Source organism: Rhinopithecus bieti, unplaced genomic scaffold (genome assembly GCF_001698545.2).
Source record: "Rhinopithecus bieti isolate Rb0 unplaced genomic scaffold, ASM169854v2 scaffold_13551, whole genome shotgun sequence".
Classification (NCBI taxonomy): Eukaryota; Metazoa; Chordata; class Mammalia; order Primates; family Cercopithecidae; genus Rhinopithecus; species Rhinopithecus bieti.
Genome location: NW_016807519.1, coordinates 345,378 through 364,131, shown reverse-complemented (window position 1 = coordinate 364,131; position 18,754 = coordinate 345,378). Strand labels below are relative to the sequence as shown.

The following is an 18,754-nucleotide window of genomic DNA, read 5'->3' as shown; positions in this document are numbered from 1 at the left end:
TTTCTGCCGAGAGATCTGCTGTTAGTCTGATGGGCTTCCCTTTGTGGGTAACCCGACCTTTCTCTCTGGCTGCCCTTAACATTTTTTCCTTCATTTCAACTTTGGTGAATCTGACAATTATGTGTCTTGGAGTTGCTCTTCTCGAGGAGTATCTTTGTGGCATTCTCTGTATTTCCTGAATTTGAATGTTGGCCTGTCTTGCTAGGTTGGGAGGTTCTCTTGGATAATATCCTGCAGTGTGTTTTCCAACTTGGTTCCATTTTCCCTGTCACTTTCAGGCACACCAATCAGACATAGATTTTGTCTTTTCACATAATTCCATATTTCTTGGAGGCTTTGTTCATTTCTTTTTACTCTTTTTTCTCTATACTTCTCTTCTTGCTCCATTTCATTCATTTGATCTTCAATCACTGATAGTCTTTCTTCCAGTTGATTGAGTTGGTTACTGAAGCTTGTGCATTTGTCGCATAGTTCTCGTGTCATGGTTTTCATCTGTATCAGTTCGTTTATGGACTTCTCTGCATTGGTTATTCTAGTTATCCATTCATCCATTCTTTTTTCAAGGTTTTTAGCTTCTTTGTGCTGGGTATGTAGTTCCTGCTTTAGCTCTGAGAAGTTTGATCGACTGAAGCCTTCTTCTCTCAACTTGTCAAAGTCATTCTCCGTCCAGCTTTGTTCCGTTGCTGGCGATGAGCTGCGTTCCTTTGCAGGGGGAGATGCGCTCTGATTTTTTGAATTTCCAGCTTTTCAGCACTGCTTTTTCCCCATCTTTGTGGTTTTATCTGCCTTTGATCTTTGATGATGGTGACATACTGATGGGGTTTTGTTGTGGGTATCCTTTCTGTTTGTTCATTTTCCTTCTGACAGTCAGGACCCTCAGCTGCAGGTCTGTTGGAGTTTGCTTGAGGTCCACTCCAGACCCTGTTTGCCTGGGTGTCAGCAGCAGAGACTGCAGAAGATAGAATATTGCTGAACAGTAAGTGTTGCTGTCTGATTCTTGCTCTGGAAACTTTGCCTCAGAGGTGTACCCAGCCGTGCGAGGTGTGAGGTGTCAGTCTTCACCTAGTGGGGGATGTCTCCCAGTTAGGCTACTCAAAGATCAGGGACCCACTTGAGCAGGCAGTCTGTCCATTCTCAGATCTCAACCTCCATGCTGGGAGAACCACTGCTGTCTTCAAAGCTGTCAGACAGGGACATTTACGTCTGCAGAGGTTTCTGCAGTTTTTTGTTTAGCTATGCCCTGTCCCCAGAGGTGGAGTCTACAGAGGCAGGCAGGCCTCCTTGAGCTGTGGTGGGCTCCACCCAGTTCAAACTTCCCTGTGGCTTTGTTTACCTACTTAATCCTCAGCAATGGTGGGGGCCTCTCCCCCGCCTCGCTGCCACCTTGCAGTTAGATCTCAGACTGCTGTGCTAGCAATGAGGGAGGCTCTGTGGGTGTGGAACCCTCTGGGCCAGGCATGGGATATAATCTCCTGGTGTGCTGTTTGCTAAGACCCTTGGAAAAGTGCAGTATTAGGGTGGGAGTTACCTCATTTTCCAGGTGTTGTGTGTCTCAGTTTCCCTTAGCTAGGAAAAGGAATTCCCTTCCCCCTTGTGCTTCCCACGTGAGACAATGCCTTGCCCTGCTTCAGCTCTCGCTGATTGGGCTGCACCCACTGACCAGCACTGACTGTCCGACATGCCTCAGTGAGATGAACCCAGTACCTCAGTTGAAAATGCAGAAATCACCCGTCTTCTGTGTCGCTCATGCCGGGAGCTGGAGGCTGGAGCTATTCCTATTCAGCCATCTTGGGAGCCCCCCTCCACCTCAGCCTCTTGAGTAGCTGGGACCACAGGCATACACCACCACACCTGGCTAATTTATTTTTATTTTTTTGTGGAGGTAGTATCTTCCTGTGTGGCCCAGGCTGGACTTGCCCTCCTGGGCTCAAGTCATCATTCTGCTTTACCCTCCCAATGTACTGGGATTACAGGTGTGTGGCATCATGCCCAGCCAATTCTAGAAATTATCTATATTGTCAATTAGAATTTAAAAATAAACATTTCCAAAGAACAATTTTTGACCCTGTAGAAACCTTGGAGGAAAGAACCCTTCAAGAATGTGTTCAGGACAAATTAGTATCGCTTCTCTTAATGTGGATGTAAAATATGCACATAAACTATGTTAATAAATTGAAAATGTGAACCTTAAAACAAGCTCAATTTTATCTCTATTTCAGAATAATAAATAATAAAAATATAAAGGATCCTTTTCCTGTACTCTTTATATATAAATAATTTGTCCCCAAATTAGCATTAAAATTAATTCTAAAACTTTGTTGATATGAAGAAATAATTTTAAGATAGATCTACCATATTGTTTGCAAAGTCACATTAATAAAATATCTATAATTCATTTGAAATAAAAAATTAAGAAAAATTTTCATAAAGGATTTAAAGACAATCATATTAAAGAATATTTTAGGTTGGATGTGTGAGCCACTGTGCGTGGCCTAAAATATTCTTTGCTTTATTTGATTGTGTAGTAATCCTAGGACTTTGGGAGGCCAAGGCAGACAGATCGCTTGAGCTCAGGAGTTCGAGACTAGTCTGGAGCAACATGGTGAAACCCAGTCTCTACCAAAAAATACAAAAACAATTAGCTGAGCATGTTGGTATATGCCTATTGTCTTGGCTACTTGGGAGACTGAGCAGGAGGACCACTTGAGCCTGGGTGGTGGAATATGAAATATATCAATAATTTGCTAAACAATTTTTTGTCATTGTAATTATATTTCTTTTTAAGTAAAGAGAATATTAGTTACTGAATTGACTCTATAGAGCCTAATAAAATTCAATATAATGAAATTTACTTTTTGATGTACAGTTCTATTAGTTTTGACAAATATACAATGTTGTTTCACCGGCACCACAAAAAGGAATGGTTCTATCACTGAAAACATTTTTTTTTTTTTGCCTCCTATTTGAAGTCAACCCCTTTTTTCCACTCCCAGTCCCTGGCAACTACTCATCTTTTTCTACCCATATAATTTTGCTTTTTCAGAATGTCATATAAATGGAATCATGCAGTATGTACCCTTCTGAGTCTGGCTTCTTTCACTTAACATAATGCATTTAAGATTCATCTATATTTTGTGTATCAATAGTTTGTTTCTTTTACTGTTGGGTAATATTTTAGTGTATGGATATACCTTAGTTTTATCCATTTACCAGTTGAAGGACTTTTGTTGTTTCAAAATATTTGCAATTATTACTTTCCATTTGCTTCTCTACCATTTTTAACCTTCCTTATTCACTTTTCTGCCTTGTGTTCTCTGAAATGTACTGTAACAAGTATAATTAATTAATCATTAGTTAGTTAATCCAACACATTTTTGTTGATTGCCTGTGAAGTGCCACACAGGTATTATTCTAGACACTAGGGATTACACCAGTTACACAGAACACACAAACCATCTCTGCCATAATATAATCATAGCCTCAAACATTTAAATTATAAGTTCTGTTACCATAATGAATTTTCATACATGTATAGATTAACTGTCTTAAAGATCTTTGTGAATAAGATAAAGATTTCCTTTTTTTTTTTTTCTTTGCAGTTCAGCTTGATTTAGTAATTTTTCAGGGAAAAAAGAAAGTCGTTCATTGGAAATATTAAGGATCGTTAGTGCAGAATACATACTATATTTGTTCTGTTTTTATGAAAATAGTTTCTGATAAATTACTCAGGACAAAGTTTCTTTCTCAGTTATGCTTGCTCCCTGCAAATATCGTTTCTAATACAAGTCCTTTGTCATGTCAGGAATTTTCTTTTCATTTCTGCTTGATAGTCTCGGTTTTCTCAAGAAGATATACATAAATTAATTAGCACAGTCCAGACGAACAGTTGTCCTGTTTGCTGCCCTCAGCAGTGAAACAACGTACCATTCTGCTGTCTAGGGATCTAGTCCAAAGGTTTTATAAGGAATAGGGACAGGAAAGAAAAGACAAAAAGGAGAAAAACCAGGGTCAAACTTAGCATATATGAGGATGCCTTTAGAGAATTAGATGTACAGGTGGTTTGGAAACCTAATATATATATATTAGGTGTGTGTGTATATATATATATATATATATATATATATATATATATATATATAGTGTGTATATATATTAGGTATATATATATATTAGGTATATATATACACACATGTATATAGACGTCTAGTATTTTCAACTACATGAAAGACTTGATAGAAATCAAATGAAAGTTAGAACTTGCATGTATAATTTGAGTTAATTATCCTTTGTTGGATAGGCCCTGCAGGATAATGCTAAGGTAAAAATTCTTCGAAATATTTTACTTCAAACTTTAGACATGACTGACCTGCCTATAAATTTCTACAAAATAGATCTCTAATGAATATGTCGCCCAGGCTAGAGTGCGGTGGCAGGATCTCAGCTCACTGCAAGCTCCGCCTCCCAGGTTCACGCCATTCTCCTGCCTCCGCCTCCCAAGTAGCTGGGACTACAGGCGCCCGCCTCGTCGCCCGGCTAGTTTTTTGTATTCTTTAGTAGAGACGGGGTTTCACCGTATTAGCCAGGATGGTCTCGATCTCGTGACCTTGTGATCCGCCCGTCTCGGCCTCCCAAAGTGCTGGGATTACAGGCTTGAGCCACCGCGCCCGGCCTGTTGATGTTCTTTTAACTTATAAAGGGTTAAAAGGGATAGAATGTCTATCACCAATCATAGGACTAGTTTTTTTTTTTTTTTTTTTAATTTTTTTTTTTTTTTTTTTTGAGACAGAGTCTTGTTCTGTCATCCAGGCTGGAGTGCAGTGCTGCTATCTTAGCTCACTGCAATCTCTGCTTCCCAGGTTCAAGCAATTCTTCTGCCCCATCCTCCCAAGTAGTTGGGACTACAGGTGCATGTCACCATGCCCGGCTAATTTTTGTAATTTTAGTAGAGATGGGGTTTCACCATATTGGCCAGGCTGGTCTCAAACTCCCACCTGCCCTGGCCTCCCAAAGTGCTGGGATTACATGTGTAAGCCACCGCGACTGGCCCATAGGACTGTTTTTCTCCCCAATCCTAGGACTTTAACTTGGTCCAGTTCCCTAAATTTCTAAGCCCTAGGTTTTGTTGCTGTTGTTTTTAAAAGAATTGAATTAGCACTTTAGTATGTCTTAGAAAATTTGGCTAACAGTGTTTTGGAGTTTGTAGTTACTAAACATCAAAGAATATAAAAAGATTTCTAGATGACATTATTATTTACATGGCATAAGATATGGAGAATTGTTAGATTTAGGAATCAGTTTCAGAACAGACCATTGGAAAATTTATGTGAAAAGACTGGCTAACTATAGCAATAAATGTTAAGTGCCATTATTCAGGGAATGAAAGAGCATATGTTAGTACTTCTCACAAGACTTATCAAAATATTATATTTTGATTATTATGTTTTTGGGCAGATTTTCAAGGCATAACACTCAGAAGTTTACTGCTTCTTCACATATATTTGTATATTTTTGAGACTTTAGCCAGCTTTCCTTCCCCTTTTCATTTTCTAGTTAGATAAAATCTGAGTTTTCTCTTCTTTCTTTTCAAATGTATTACTGTCCATAGTTTTATCTCCTTCCAAGGAGTTATTTCATGACATTTTGACTTAAATGTTGTCTTCCCAGTTATATATTTAACAAGTGAAGTTTGTCTTCCATTTTATAAATTACTTTTTCATACAAATATCTCTTGTTGCTTTGAATTTTGAAAGTAATTTGATCAGAATGAATGTGCTAATCAGGTTTTTGAGCAGCAATGTAATAGATTTAAAAAATTTTAATGTCTCAAAATTTGAATATTTGACATTTTCTATGAATTCTAAATTTTCTATAATACATTCTAATGAATTATAAATATTCTATTGACTATGTTAAAATTTTATGTGCAACAAATTACTGAGTTCTAATTATGTCAGGCACTGTTGTAAGCACTAGGGAGAAAGCAGTGAAGAAAACAAAATTCTGTGGCCCTGTGAAGTTTTCATTCTGTTGTGGGGATGTGAACCATAAGTAAAAAAGTAAATGGCAAGCAAAGAGTTTAGGCAATACCACAAATGTCTCCTGGTGCCAGCTGGAACTGCTGGGCAAAGGACTGACAGATTGTACCGTCTGCCATTTAGGTCCAAGAGAGGGTGATTGGTTCAGACAGTTGAACAAGCTGGATTTTCCTCTTGGAAAGGGACCATTCTGCTCCTGTCCACACATATTGAAACTTCAGAGGATGCCCAACTGTAACAGCGGGGGCGTTTGCAGCTATGAGAATGGCTGCTAATGAAAAATATCTTGCAACTAGACACCAGCTGTGGTGATAGCACTTAGAGACCTTATGAGAATTGAAGGTTGTACACTGCTTCTTGCACTGAAGATTCTGGAGCTATTGGTCCCAGCTAGCTCTTGCAGTTATTTCAGAGAGCTCTATCATGGCATCATTCAGTGGATTAATTTGTCTCTCTTCAGTCTGGCCCTCAACCCAGGAGGCTAATTAAACACAAACCTTTCCATCAGTGACATGAATTAATGGGTATACCTGTATGAAAAATTAGAAGAAAGAGAGGAATTATTCATTCATTGACCTCTTTCACAAACTTCCTGGGGTTGGACATGTTTATTCCTAATCAATGAAAGTTTGTCATCTCCCTGTGGGATGAACCAAATTGTCTCTCCTTTCTCCTAAGTAATACATTTTGTAAGTACTCAAGAGTCACTATTCTGTCATTCCAAGAAGCTTTCAGGGACAGAGGAATCATTGTAGAATCACTCAGTGCAAAGTTAGTGAACACATTCTTACCCATCCAGGTTGATTAGAGATAGCAGTAGTCACAATGAGCAAAACCAACTATCTTAGTCCATTCAGGCTGCCGTAATGGAATACCATGTACTGGGTGGCTTATGAGCAAAATAAATTTATTTTTCCCAGCTCTGGAGGCTGGGAAGTTCAACATCAAGGTACTGCAAATTTGGTGTCTGGTGAGGGGTCTGCTTCCTGATTTGTAGACAGTGGTCTTCTTGCTGTGTCCTCGCATGGCAGAAGGGGTGAAAAGCTCTCTGAGGTTCCTTTTGTAAGGGTAATAATCCTATTCTTGAGGGGTCGGCTCTAATCACCTCCCAAAGACCCTTCTTCCTAAAGCTATCGCCTTGGGGGTGAGGATTTCAATGTGAATTTTGGGGGACACAAATGTTCACACCATAACACCAACTATCATATCATATTGGTGTGCTTTTACTGAACCCAGAGGAACAGCAGTCATAGTCTAGATAAAGAAGTCTCTTGGGCTTCAGTGTCTCCAATTGAAGGCCTCTCCAGAGGGACTTCTTATCCTAATCTACCAGATCACTTTCTTAATGACTATGGTAGCTGCTCTGATATTACTTTGTCTTGTATTATATGCCAGCACATATCTTAGGTCCATTGTGGTTTATGCATCAACGCATAATTTCTATTTAGTTTTCATGTTTTTGAGCTTCATAGTTTGTTATTATCATTTGTTTTATACAATCAATGTTCATGTAAACAGATAACATAGGTATAATAATAGGGTTGTAATGGATATACTGAGGCTTTAGAGAGGAGGAAGCATTTGAGGTAAGGCATGAAGGGCAGAGAAACAGGGAAGAATATCTTGACCATGTGCCATGGAAGAATAAAAGGGTGTGGTATGTATGGGCAATAGTGAGAAGTTTTGTATGCCTAGGAGTGCATAAGAATCAAAGGCTACAACTTGGGAGAGGAGTGTTGAAACAGGTAACTCAGAATCATATAAGGCATTTCCTGAACTATTTTAAAGGTGGAATCACAGGAGGTCACAGGTGTCTTACTCACATTGATAATTTTAAAATCTCTTCTAATAATAATCTCTTCTCTTTTTATTTTTAGATTTACTGACATTAGTAATAATGATTATATCTTCTTTCATTTTTGTGTCTTTAAGTAGTTTCCTTCCATTCATCATCTGATTTTATCTTAATGATATCTGAGTGGCACAGCTCTGAAATATTATAGTATTCTAATTTCTACAGATAGGGAAACTGAGATATGGAGAGCTTACATGGTTTACTCACAGCCACATGGCCATGCTTCCAGTGATGCAGACTTCTGATTTTTAATTGCATATACTTGTCGGGTTTTATATGTATTCTTTTTGTCTACTTTCCTCTCAAATGCTATTGTGTGTGTGTTTTTTTTCTCTATAGGACTTGGCCTTTACCCTGGAAGAGAGACAGCAATTGAACATTCATGGATTGTTGCCACCTTCCTTCATCAGTCAGGAGATCCAGGTTCTTAGAGTAGTAAAAAATTTTGAGCGTCTGAACTCTGACTTTGACAGGTAACACATTGCTGAAGGTGGTTTTTATATTTCTCTTATACAGTTGCCTAGTTTATTTTTTATTGGGTGAGAAAATGAAAACATTTAATGATTTGGAAAGGGTAGCCAACTTTGAGGACAATTTGCCTGTAAACAATGATGTTTTTTAAAAATTTACTCTCTCTAGGAACATTTGAATGAAATAAAAATTTGCTTTGTAAACTGTATGCTCAGACAGACCATGTTTATCATATGATACCATAAAAGTAAATGATCAGGAAATGCCATCCTAAATGGAACAAAACAGATTAGAGTGACTTTTAGTCAAACTTTACGTATATTGTAGGTGAAAGCACACTTTTCCAGCCTCCAGTCTTTGTTCCAACACGGTTGCAAGTTTAGGTCACTTACTTTGTGTAGTGTATTCAGTTTCTGTATTTGCACAAAGATAAAGATAATATTTTTCCCTACCATTGGGATTAGATAACCTTAGATTGAAATTCTGGCTTTATCTCACTAGCAGTAGATCCTTGAGCAAACCACTGCAGGCCCTGCCATGGTGACTGTAACTGCTTTGCTGTATGCTTTTGACTCCACTCTTTCTTACTAAGGTACTAAGCCTTTGTAGACCTTAGTTTTTTTTTCATCAATGGATTAGAGAGAACAATAGCTATTTGAAAACATTGTTGTGAGGGTTAAAAGAGGTAGCCAACTCAATGTCAAATAAGTATTGGTATTAACCAGGGTTCTTCGAAGAAACAGAGCTGATAGGATGTGTGTGTATGTGTGTGTGTGTAAATGAAAATGTAAATACAAATGGATAGAGAGAGAGAGAAAGAAGGAGAGGGAGAAGGCTTGTTAAATCCAAAATCTTCAGTTAGGTTGTCAGGCCAAAGACTGAAGGAAGAGTTGCAGTTGAGTCCAAAGGCAGTGTGCTGGCAAAATTTATTTTTGCTGGACAGGAGGTCTGTCTGTGCTATTAAGGCCCTCAGCCATTTGGAAGAGGCCCACCTGCATTTTGGAGGGTAATCTGATTTATTTAAGTCCACCAATTTAGATGTTAATCTCATCCAAAAACACCTGTGCAGAAACATCCAGAATAGTGTTTGACCAAATGTTGATACACCATGTTTGTTATGGACCAAATGCTTGTGTCCCCTTGCAAATTCATATGTTGAAATCTAATCCCTAGTGTGATGTTATTTGGAAGTGAGGACTTTGGACAATGATTAGGTCATAAAAATGGCACCCTCATGAAATGGGATTAGTACTCTAAAAAGAAGAGGCCAGAGTACCAACCAAAAAAGCCCAGGATCAGATGGATTCATAGCTGAATTCTACCAGAAATATAAGCAGGAGCTGGTACCATTCATTCTGAAACTGTTCAAAACAATCGAAAAGGAGGGACTCCTCCCTAACTCATTTTATGAAGCCAGCATCATCCTGATACCAAAACTGGGAAGAGACACAACAAAAAAGAAAACTTCAGGCCAGTATCCCTGATGAACGTCTATGTGAAAATCCTCAATAAAATACTTGCAAACCGAAACCAGCAGCACATCAAAAAACTTATCTACCAAAATCAAGTCAGCTTCATCCCTGGGATCCAAGGCTGGTTCAACATATGCAAGTCAGTAAACGTAGTCCATCACATGAACGGAACCAATGACAAAACTCACATGATTATTTCAATAGATGCAGAAAAGGCCTTTGATAAAATTAAACATCCCTTCATGTTAAAAACTCTCAATAAACTAGGTACTGATGAAACACATCTCAAAATAATTAAGAGCTGTTTATGACAGACCCACAGCCAATATCATACTGAGTGGGCAAAAGCTGAAAGCATTCCTTTTGAAAACCAGTGTAAGGCAAGGATGCCCTCTCCATCACTCCTGTTCAACATAGTATTGGAAGTTCTGGCCAGGGCAATCAGGCAAGAGAAAGAAATAAAGTGTATTCAATTAGGAAGAGAGGAAGTCAAATAGTCTCTTTTTGCAGATGACATGATTTTATACTTAGAAAACCCCATCCTCTCAGCCCAAAAACCCCTTGAACTGATAAGCAACTTCAGCAAAGTCTCAGGATACCAAATCAACGTGCAAAAATCACAAGCATTCCTTTACACCAACAATAGACAAGCAGAGAGCTAAATCATGAATGAACTTCCATTCACAATTGCTACAAAGAGAATAAAATACCCAGGAATACAGCTAACAAGGGATGTGAAGGACCTCTTCAAGGAGAACTACAAACTGCTGCTCAAGGAAATGGGAGAACACAAACAAATGGAAGAACATTCCATGCTCGTGGATAGGAAGAATCAATATTGTGAAAATGGCCATACTGCCCAAAGTAATTTATAGATTCAGTGCTATACCCATCAAGCTACCACTGACTTTCTACACAGAATTAGAAAAAACTGCTTCAAATTTCATATGGAACCAAAAAAGAGCCCACATAGCCAAGAAAATTGTAAGCAAACAGAACAAAGCTGGAAGCATCATGCTACCTGACTTCAAACTATACAAGGCAACAGTAAGCAAAACAACATGGTACTGGTACCAAAACAGATATATAGACCAATGGAACAGAACAGAGTCCTCAGAAATAACTCCATATATCTACAGCCATCTGATCTTTGACAAACCTGACAAAAGCAAGAAATGGGGAAAGGATTCCCTATTTAATAAATAGTGTTGGGAAAACTGGCTAGTCATATGCAGAAAACTGAAACTGGACTCCTTCCTTACACATTATACAAAAATTAACTCAAGATGAATTAATGACTTAAATGTAAGACCTAAAACCATAAAAACCTTGGAAGAAAACCTAGGCAATACCATTCAGGACATAGGCATGGGCAAGGACTTCATCACTAAAACACCAAAAGCAATGGCAACAAAAGTCAAAATTCACAAATGAGATCTAATTAAACCAGAGAGCTTAGAGCTTTTGCACAGCAAAAGAAACTGTCATTGGAGTGAACAGGCACCCTACAGAATGGGAGAAAATTTTTGCAATCTATCAATCTGACAAAAGGCTAATATCCAGAATCTATAAAGAACTTAAACAAAATTACAAGAAAAAAACAACTCCATCAACAAGTGGGCAAAGGATATGAACAGACACTTCTCAAAAGAGGACATTTATGCTGCCAATAAACATATGAAAAAAAAAACATCATCACTGGTCATTAGAGAAATGCAAATCAAAGCCACAGTGAGATACCATCTCATGCCAGTTAGAATGGCGATCCTTAAAAAGTCAGGAAACAACAGATTGCTGGAGAGGATGTGGAGAAACAGGAATGTTTATACATTGTTGATGGGAGTGTAAATAAGTTCAACCATTGTGGAAGACAGTGTGGCAATTCCTCAAGGATCTAGAACCAGAAATAACATTTGCTCCAGCAATCCAGTTACTGGGTATATACCCAAAGGATTATAAATCATTCTACTATAAAGACACATGCACACATATGTTTATTGCAGCAATGTTCGCAATAGCAAAGACTTGGAACCAATACAAATGCCCATCAGTGATAGACTAGATAAAGAAAATGCTGCACATATACATCATGGAATACTATGTAGCCATAAAAAAAGGATGAGTTCATGTCCTTTGCAGGGACATAGATGAAGCTGGAAACCATCATTCTCAGCAAACTAACACAAGAACAGAAAACCAAACATCGCATGTTCTCACTCACAAGTGGGAGTTGAACAATGACAACACCTGAATGCAGGGAGGGGAACATTGCACACTGGTGCCTGTATGGGGTTGGGGGTTAGGGGAGGGATAGTATGATGGGAGGGTAGACGATGGGTTGATGAGTGCAGCAAACCACCATAGCATGTGTATACCTATGTAACAAACCTGCGCGTTCTTCACATGTATTCTGGAACTTAAAGTATAATACAAAAAAAATGTGGACAAAGGATATGAACAGACATTTCTCAAAAGAAGACATTTAAGCGGCCAACAAACATGAAAAACAAACTCATCATCACTGGTCATTAGAGAAATGCAAATCAAAACCACAGTGAAATACCATCTGACACCACTTAGAATGGCGATCATTAAAAAGTCAGGAAGCAACAGATGCTGAAGAGGATGTGGAGAAACAGGAATGTTTTTACATTGTTGGTGGGAGAATAAATTAGTTCAACCACTGTGGAAGACAGTGTGGCGATTCCTCAAGGATCTAGAACCAGAAACACCATTTGACCCAGCCATCCCATTACTGGGTATATACCCAAAGGATTATAAATCATTCTACTATAAAGACACATGCACATGTATGTTTATTGCAGCACTGTTCGCAATAGTAAAGACTTGGAACCAATACAAATGCCCATCAGTGATAGACTAGATAAAGAAAATGTTGCACATATACACCATGGAATACTATGCAGCCATAAAAAAGGGTGAGTTCATGTCCTTTGCAGGGACATAGGTGAAGCTGGAAACCATCATTCTCAGCAAACTATCGCAAGCACAGAAAACCAAACATCGCATGTTCTCACTCACAAGTGAGAGTTGAACAATGACAACACCTGGTAACAGGGAGGGGAACATCACACACGCGTGCCTATGTGGGGGTGGGGGGCTAGGGGAGGGATAGCATGATGGGAGGGCAGATGATGGGTTGATGGGTTCAGCAAACTACTGTGGCATGTGTATACCTATGTAACAAACCTGTACATTCTGCACGTGTATAATACAAGAAAAAAGAAGTGGACAAAGGATATGAGCAGACACTTCCCAAAGAAGACATGCAGCCAAGAAACATGAAAAAAAATTCATCATCACTGATCATCAGAGAAATGCAAATCAAAACCACAATGGAATATCATCCTACACCACTTAGAATGGTGGTCACTAAAAAATCAGGAAACAATAGATGCTGGTGAGGCTGTGGAGAAAGAGGAATGCTTTTACATTGTTGGTGGGATTATAAATTAGTTCAACCATTGTGGAAGACAGTGTGGCAATTCCTCAAGGATCTAGGACCAGAAACACCATTTGACCCAGCAATCCCATTACTGGTTATGTACCCAAATAATTATAGATCATTCTACTACAAAGACACATGCCCACATACGTTTACTGCAGCACTATAACCATTAGCAAAGACATGAAACCAACCCAAATGCCCATCAATGATAGACTGAATGAAGGAAATGTGGCACATATACACCATAGAATGCTATGCAGCCATAAAAAAGAATGAGTTAATGTCCTTTGCAGGGACATGGATAAGCTGGAAACTATCATCCTCAACAAACTAACAGAGGAACAGAAAACTAAACATCACATACTCTCACTCATAAGTGGGAACTGAACAATGAGACCACATAGACACAGGGAGGGGAACATCACACACCAGGGCCTGTCACGGGATGGGGGAAAGTAGAGGGAGAGCATTTGGATGAATACCTAGTGCATGCCAGGCTTAAAACCTAGATGACAGTTGATAGGTGCAGCAAACCCATGGCATATGTATACCAATGTAACAAACCTCACGTTCTGCACATGTATCCCAGAACTTACAGTACAATAAAAAATTTTTAAAAAAAGAGGCCTAGGAAAGCTGCCTTTCCCTTTCCCTTATGTGAGGATGCAGCGAGAAGGTGCTGTCTATGTGGATTGGGTCCTAATCAGGCTCAGAATCTGCTGGCACCTTGATCTTGAGCTTGCCGGCCTGCAAAACTATGAGAAATCAATTTCTATTGTTCATAAGCTACCTAGTCTATGGTATTTTTGTCATAGCAAAATGAATGGACTATGATACCACCCATAGGCATCTCCTCAAATCATACTTAATCTTTGAATAAAGGCAATAACAAAGTCCATACCTCCAGCTAACACAATACAACTGTCTTGCATACAACCAGAAATGCACCAACCCTATCCTCAAAAGAAGATGCCAAATCCTTGGATGATATTTACTCTCGTCGATATTCCTTAACTTAAACACTATGATGTAATATTAGTAGTATTTAAATATTATGATGCAGAGTCGGTATATCTTATGTTATCAGATAAGGTGATAAGAGAAGGCAGAAAATTATATTTTCTGAAATTTGCATATGGATTTTTGCTTATGTATGTATACGTACATATTATTAGCAAAACAAGGAAGAAATACTTATGGCAATTACAGTCTTCTTTTTCTTTAGTTGATCACATGGTCATAGCTGGTATTTATAACTACCTTTTTCCATGACCCAATCCATATCCCCTTTGCCCTCAGCAAGTATCTCAGCTGATTGTGGTTCTTTACCTGCTGAGGGTGACTCAAACTTTCAATCCTGAATGGTCTGGCCCATTAGTAATCCTGCTTGAATTGGATTGTTGTTTTCATTAGCTTTAATCACAGGGCATGGTAATACTAAGAGCTACCCTAAGGGATCACCTGTATTTCAGACATACTCTCTCTTGCTTCCACTGTAGTGTAACAGTTTAGTTTCCTCTTGGTAGTCAGGATCATTTTTTCCTAGCCAGCACAGTAACTCCTTTCTTGGCCTGTTAATTCAGAGGCATGTGGTGCTCAAAGTGGCCAGGTGGAGTCTTAATCTCCTGTTCAATGGGTTTATTATTGTGTTTCTTGATGGAAACGTTCTTCCCTTTGGAATGAAGACCGCTAGATCAGCAGAGCATAAAGTCACAGGGGCAGAAAGGAGAAATTTTGCTAGTGTGACACTAGGGTTGTTAGAATTTCCATTCCCATTTCCACCCCTTGATTCCTAGACCTATGAATCCTGGCTATGAGAAAAACAGCATCATTTTTTGGACACTGATTGAGAGCACATACAGCCTCCTGGAGAACCTTGCCTCAGCTCTGCAAGGTGTTGCCGCTTTGCTCGTACTGTAACTGAGTCTTCAAAAGTACATTCCACTGTTCTGTCAAGCCAGTTGCTTCAGATTGTTGGTAAACATTATAAAACTAGTGAGTTTCATGAGCATGGGCTCACTCCCCACACTTCATTTGCTATAAAGTGAGTTCCTTGATCAGAAGCAATGCTGTGTGAAATACCATGATGGTAGATAAGGCATTTTGTAAGTCCATGAGTAGTAGCTTTGGCAGGAGCATTGCATGCAGGGAAAGCATATCTAGATAGAAAGTAAGGGTCTATTCCAGGAAAAAAAAGTTGTCCTTCCCATAATGGAAGCTGTTGAATGTAATGAACTTGCCACCAGGTAGCTAGCTGGCTGATTACCCTGGAGAATGGTGCCACATCTGGGAATCAGTGTTAGTCTCTGCTGCAGATTGAACACTCAGAAGTGGCTATAATAGCCAGGTTGGCCTTGGTGAGTGAAAGTCCATGTTGCTGAGCCTATACATAACCTCTATCCCTGCAACCATGACCACTTTGTTCGTGAACCCAGTGGATGTGGTGGGGTGGCTGGGCAAAGAGGCTGACTCAGTTTGTCCAATGTGTATATAGTTGCTTCTTTCTAAACTCCTTCACAACCTTCTCTTTCATTTGTTCCATAACATCTTCCTTTAGCTGCTTGTGTCCTTACTGTATATTCTTTTCCTGGGCCATTTATCAGCTACCTGCTAAGAGCTGGTGACCTTCATATATTTGCTACAGAGTCTTCCTCAATATATATTGAACATCAACTCAGTGTCAGGTATTCTTTTAGATATTGGGGTTATAGGCAATGATCTCTGAGCTCATGAAATTTACATAAATTATTTAAATTATTATTTTATTTTATTCATTTTTATTTATTTATTTTTTTGAGATAGAGTCTCACTCTGTCACCCACGTTGGAGTGCAGTGGCACCACCCTGGATCACTGCAAGCTCCGCCTCCCGGGTTCACACCATTCTCCTGCCTCATCCTCCTGAGTAGCTGGGACTATGGGTAGCTGGGACTATGGGTGCATGCTGCCACACCCAGCTAATTTTTTGTATTTTTTTTTTTTTTTTAGTAGAGATGGGGTTTCACCATGTTAGCCAGAATGGTCTCAATCTCCTGACCTCATGATCCGCCAGCCTTGGCCTCCCAAAGTGCTGGGATTACAGGTGTGAGCCACCGTGCCCAGCCAAAATTATTATTATTTTGAGAGAGGGTCTCACTCTATTGCCCAGGCTGCAGCGCACTGACGTGACCATAACTCACTGTAGCCTCAATGTCCTAGGCTCAAACAGTTCTCCTGCCTCACCCTTCCTAGTAGCTAGGACTACAGGCATGCACCACCATGCCTGGCTTATTTTTAAATATAAATTATTAAATTTCATAAATAGTAATACAAATTGGTAAATTATAAAATATGACAGAAAATGGCTAGTGTCTTGGGATGGGGGAAGTAAAGGTAGAGTAGGGTAAGAGGAGCTGAGAATGCTGAGGGTAGGTATGGCCAGTTTGCATTGTTGAATCGGGTGATAAGGGTAGCCTCTATTGAGAAGGTGAGTTTTTAGCAAATAATCAAAGGTGGTAGAGCAGTTAGCCATGAAGAAATCTGAGGAACAGCGTTTTATAGCTGGCATGTTCAAGAATCAGCAGGGAGACTTGTGTCTAGAGCAGAATGAGCTAGGGAAAGAATGGTAAATTGGGAAAGGAAGTTAGTGAGGTAATGGGCGATGGATTAGGTATGGCTTTGTAGCCTACTAAAGACTTCTGCTATACTATGAGTGAAAAGGGTAGGCTTTTGAGATTTTTGACCAGAAGAGCCATATGATCTAAGCTATAATTTCAGAAAGACTGGCTGCAATGTTGAGAATAGAATGTAGGCTGGGACAGCTTTTAGGAGACTGTTATAATAATCCAGGCAAGAGATGATGGTGATTTAGATCTAGGGTGGTAGCAATGAGGGTAGCCAGATTTTGGGTATATTTTGAAAGTAAAGCCAACACAATTTCTTCATGTATTTCACATGAGTATTAGAAAGCTTTCAGAGAAGAGGAGTGTGTTAGTCTGTTCTTGCATTGCTATAAAGAAATACCTGAGGCTGGGTAATTTATAAAGAAAGGCGGTTTAATTGACTCATGGCTCAGCAGGTTGTACAAACACGGCACCAATTATTTAATGCCTGGGTGGGGCCTCAGGAAGCTTACAATCATGGTGGAAACAGGAGCAAGACAGGAGGGAAGTGCCAACCAAATCTCACATCAACTCAGAGCAAGAACTCATCACCAAGGGATTGGTGCTAAGCCATTCATGAGGGACCCACCCCCATGATGCAAATACCCACCAGGACCCACCTCCAACACTGGGGATTACATTTTAACATGAGATTTGGAAGGGACAAACACCCAAACCGTATCAAGGAGAAAACAGTGAGGAAACAGAAAAGGAATGACCAGAGATAGGAGGAAAACCATGAGAATATGATAGATTGGAAGTCAAGGAAAGAAAGTGTATTGAGCCCTAAGGAATATCTCTTTTGTCAAATGTTCTGATAGGTAGGGTGAGGTCTGAGAATGGACCATTGATTTAGCATTGGTAATTTCCACATTGCCAAATTAATTTTATCATGTCTGAAGTTAAACTCTGTCTTCCATATGTTTATTTTCTGGGTTATGTCTATCTAATTGCCCAAACATTAGAATCCATGCATCTCTTACTCAGAATTCTGTGCATTTTCAACTATTCTAGGGAATGGAAGTCAATTCAAAAAGGCTGGTAAGATTGTTGAGTAGTTTTGCAAGATTCTTTTAAGTTGAACTGAGCAGTTTAAGTTTTATTCTATAAACTATTGAAGGTTACAGATAACATGAAAAGGTTTATATTTACAAAGATAACTCTGGGTCGGAAATGACTCTAGAAAGAAAAAGGCCATAAGACACAGATACAAAGAAAAGTTTCTTGAACTTCCCTACCTTAGTTATTTTTAGGATGAGTGTTACATTCTCTCATTTCCTGTATGTCATTGCCCTTGGTTATTCAATACTGCAAGTCAAAGGATGAAATATTTCTATTAACTTAGTTAATATTAAACTAAATCTACAGTGATATTTTCATCTTTTTTAAAATAGGGATAAAGTCTCTTCAAGTATTAAATAAAACTGTGCTATTTCAGCAATGATTTTAATGTTTACATGATATTAATTAAGTTTATGGTTCTTTATTCTTTGAGATATTTAAGAATATTTCTTGTCTGGGTGTGGTGGCTCACGCCTGTAATCCTAGCAATTTGGGAGGCCGAGGCAGGCAGAGCACTTGAGGTCAGGGGTTCAAGACCAGCCTGGCCAACATGTTGAAACTCTGTGTCTACTAAAAATACAAAAAAAATTAGCCGGGCTTGGTGGTGTGCACCTGTAGTCCCAGCTACTTGGGAGGCTGAGGCAGGAGAAAATGCTGGAACCAGGGAGACAGAGGTTGCAGTGAGCCGAGATCGTGCCACTGCACTCCAGCCTGGGTGACAGAGCGAGACTCTGTCTCAAAACAAAAAAA

General features: G+C 39.2%; 1 protein-coding gene across 1 annotated transcript in view; it reads left to right on the top strand.

The window, feature by feature from the left end:
* Window positions 1-18,754, top strand: part of ME1 (malic enzyme 1) — a 244,814-nt gene that overhangs the window by 24,124 nt on the left and 201,936 nt on the right. Inside the window, 1 exon segment of the mRNA XM_017882627.1 lies at window positions 8,230-8,363. Within this exon segment, the coding sequence (XP_017738116.1) occupies window positions 8,230-8,363 (134 nt within the window).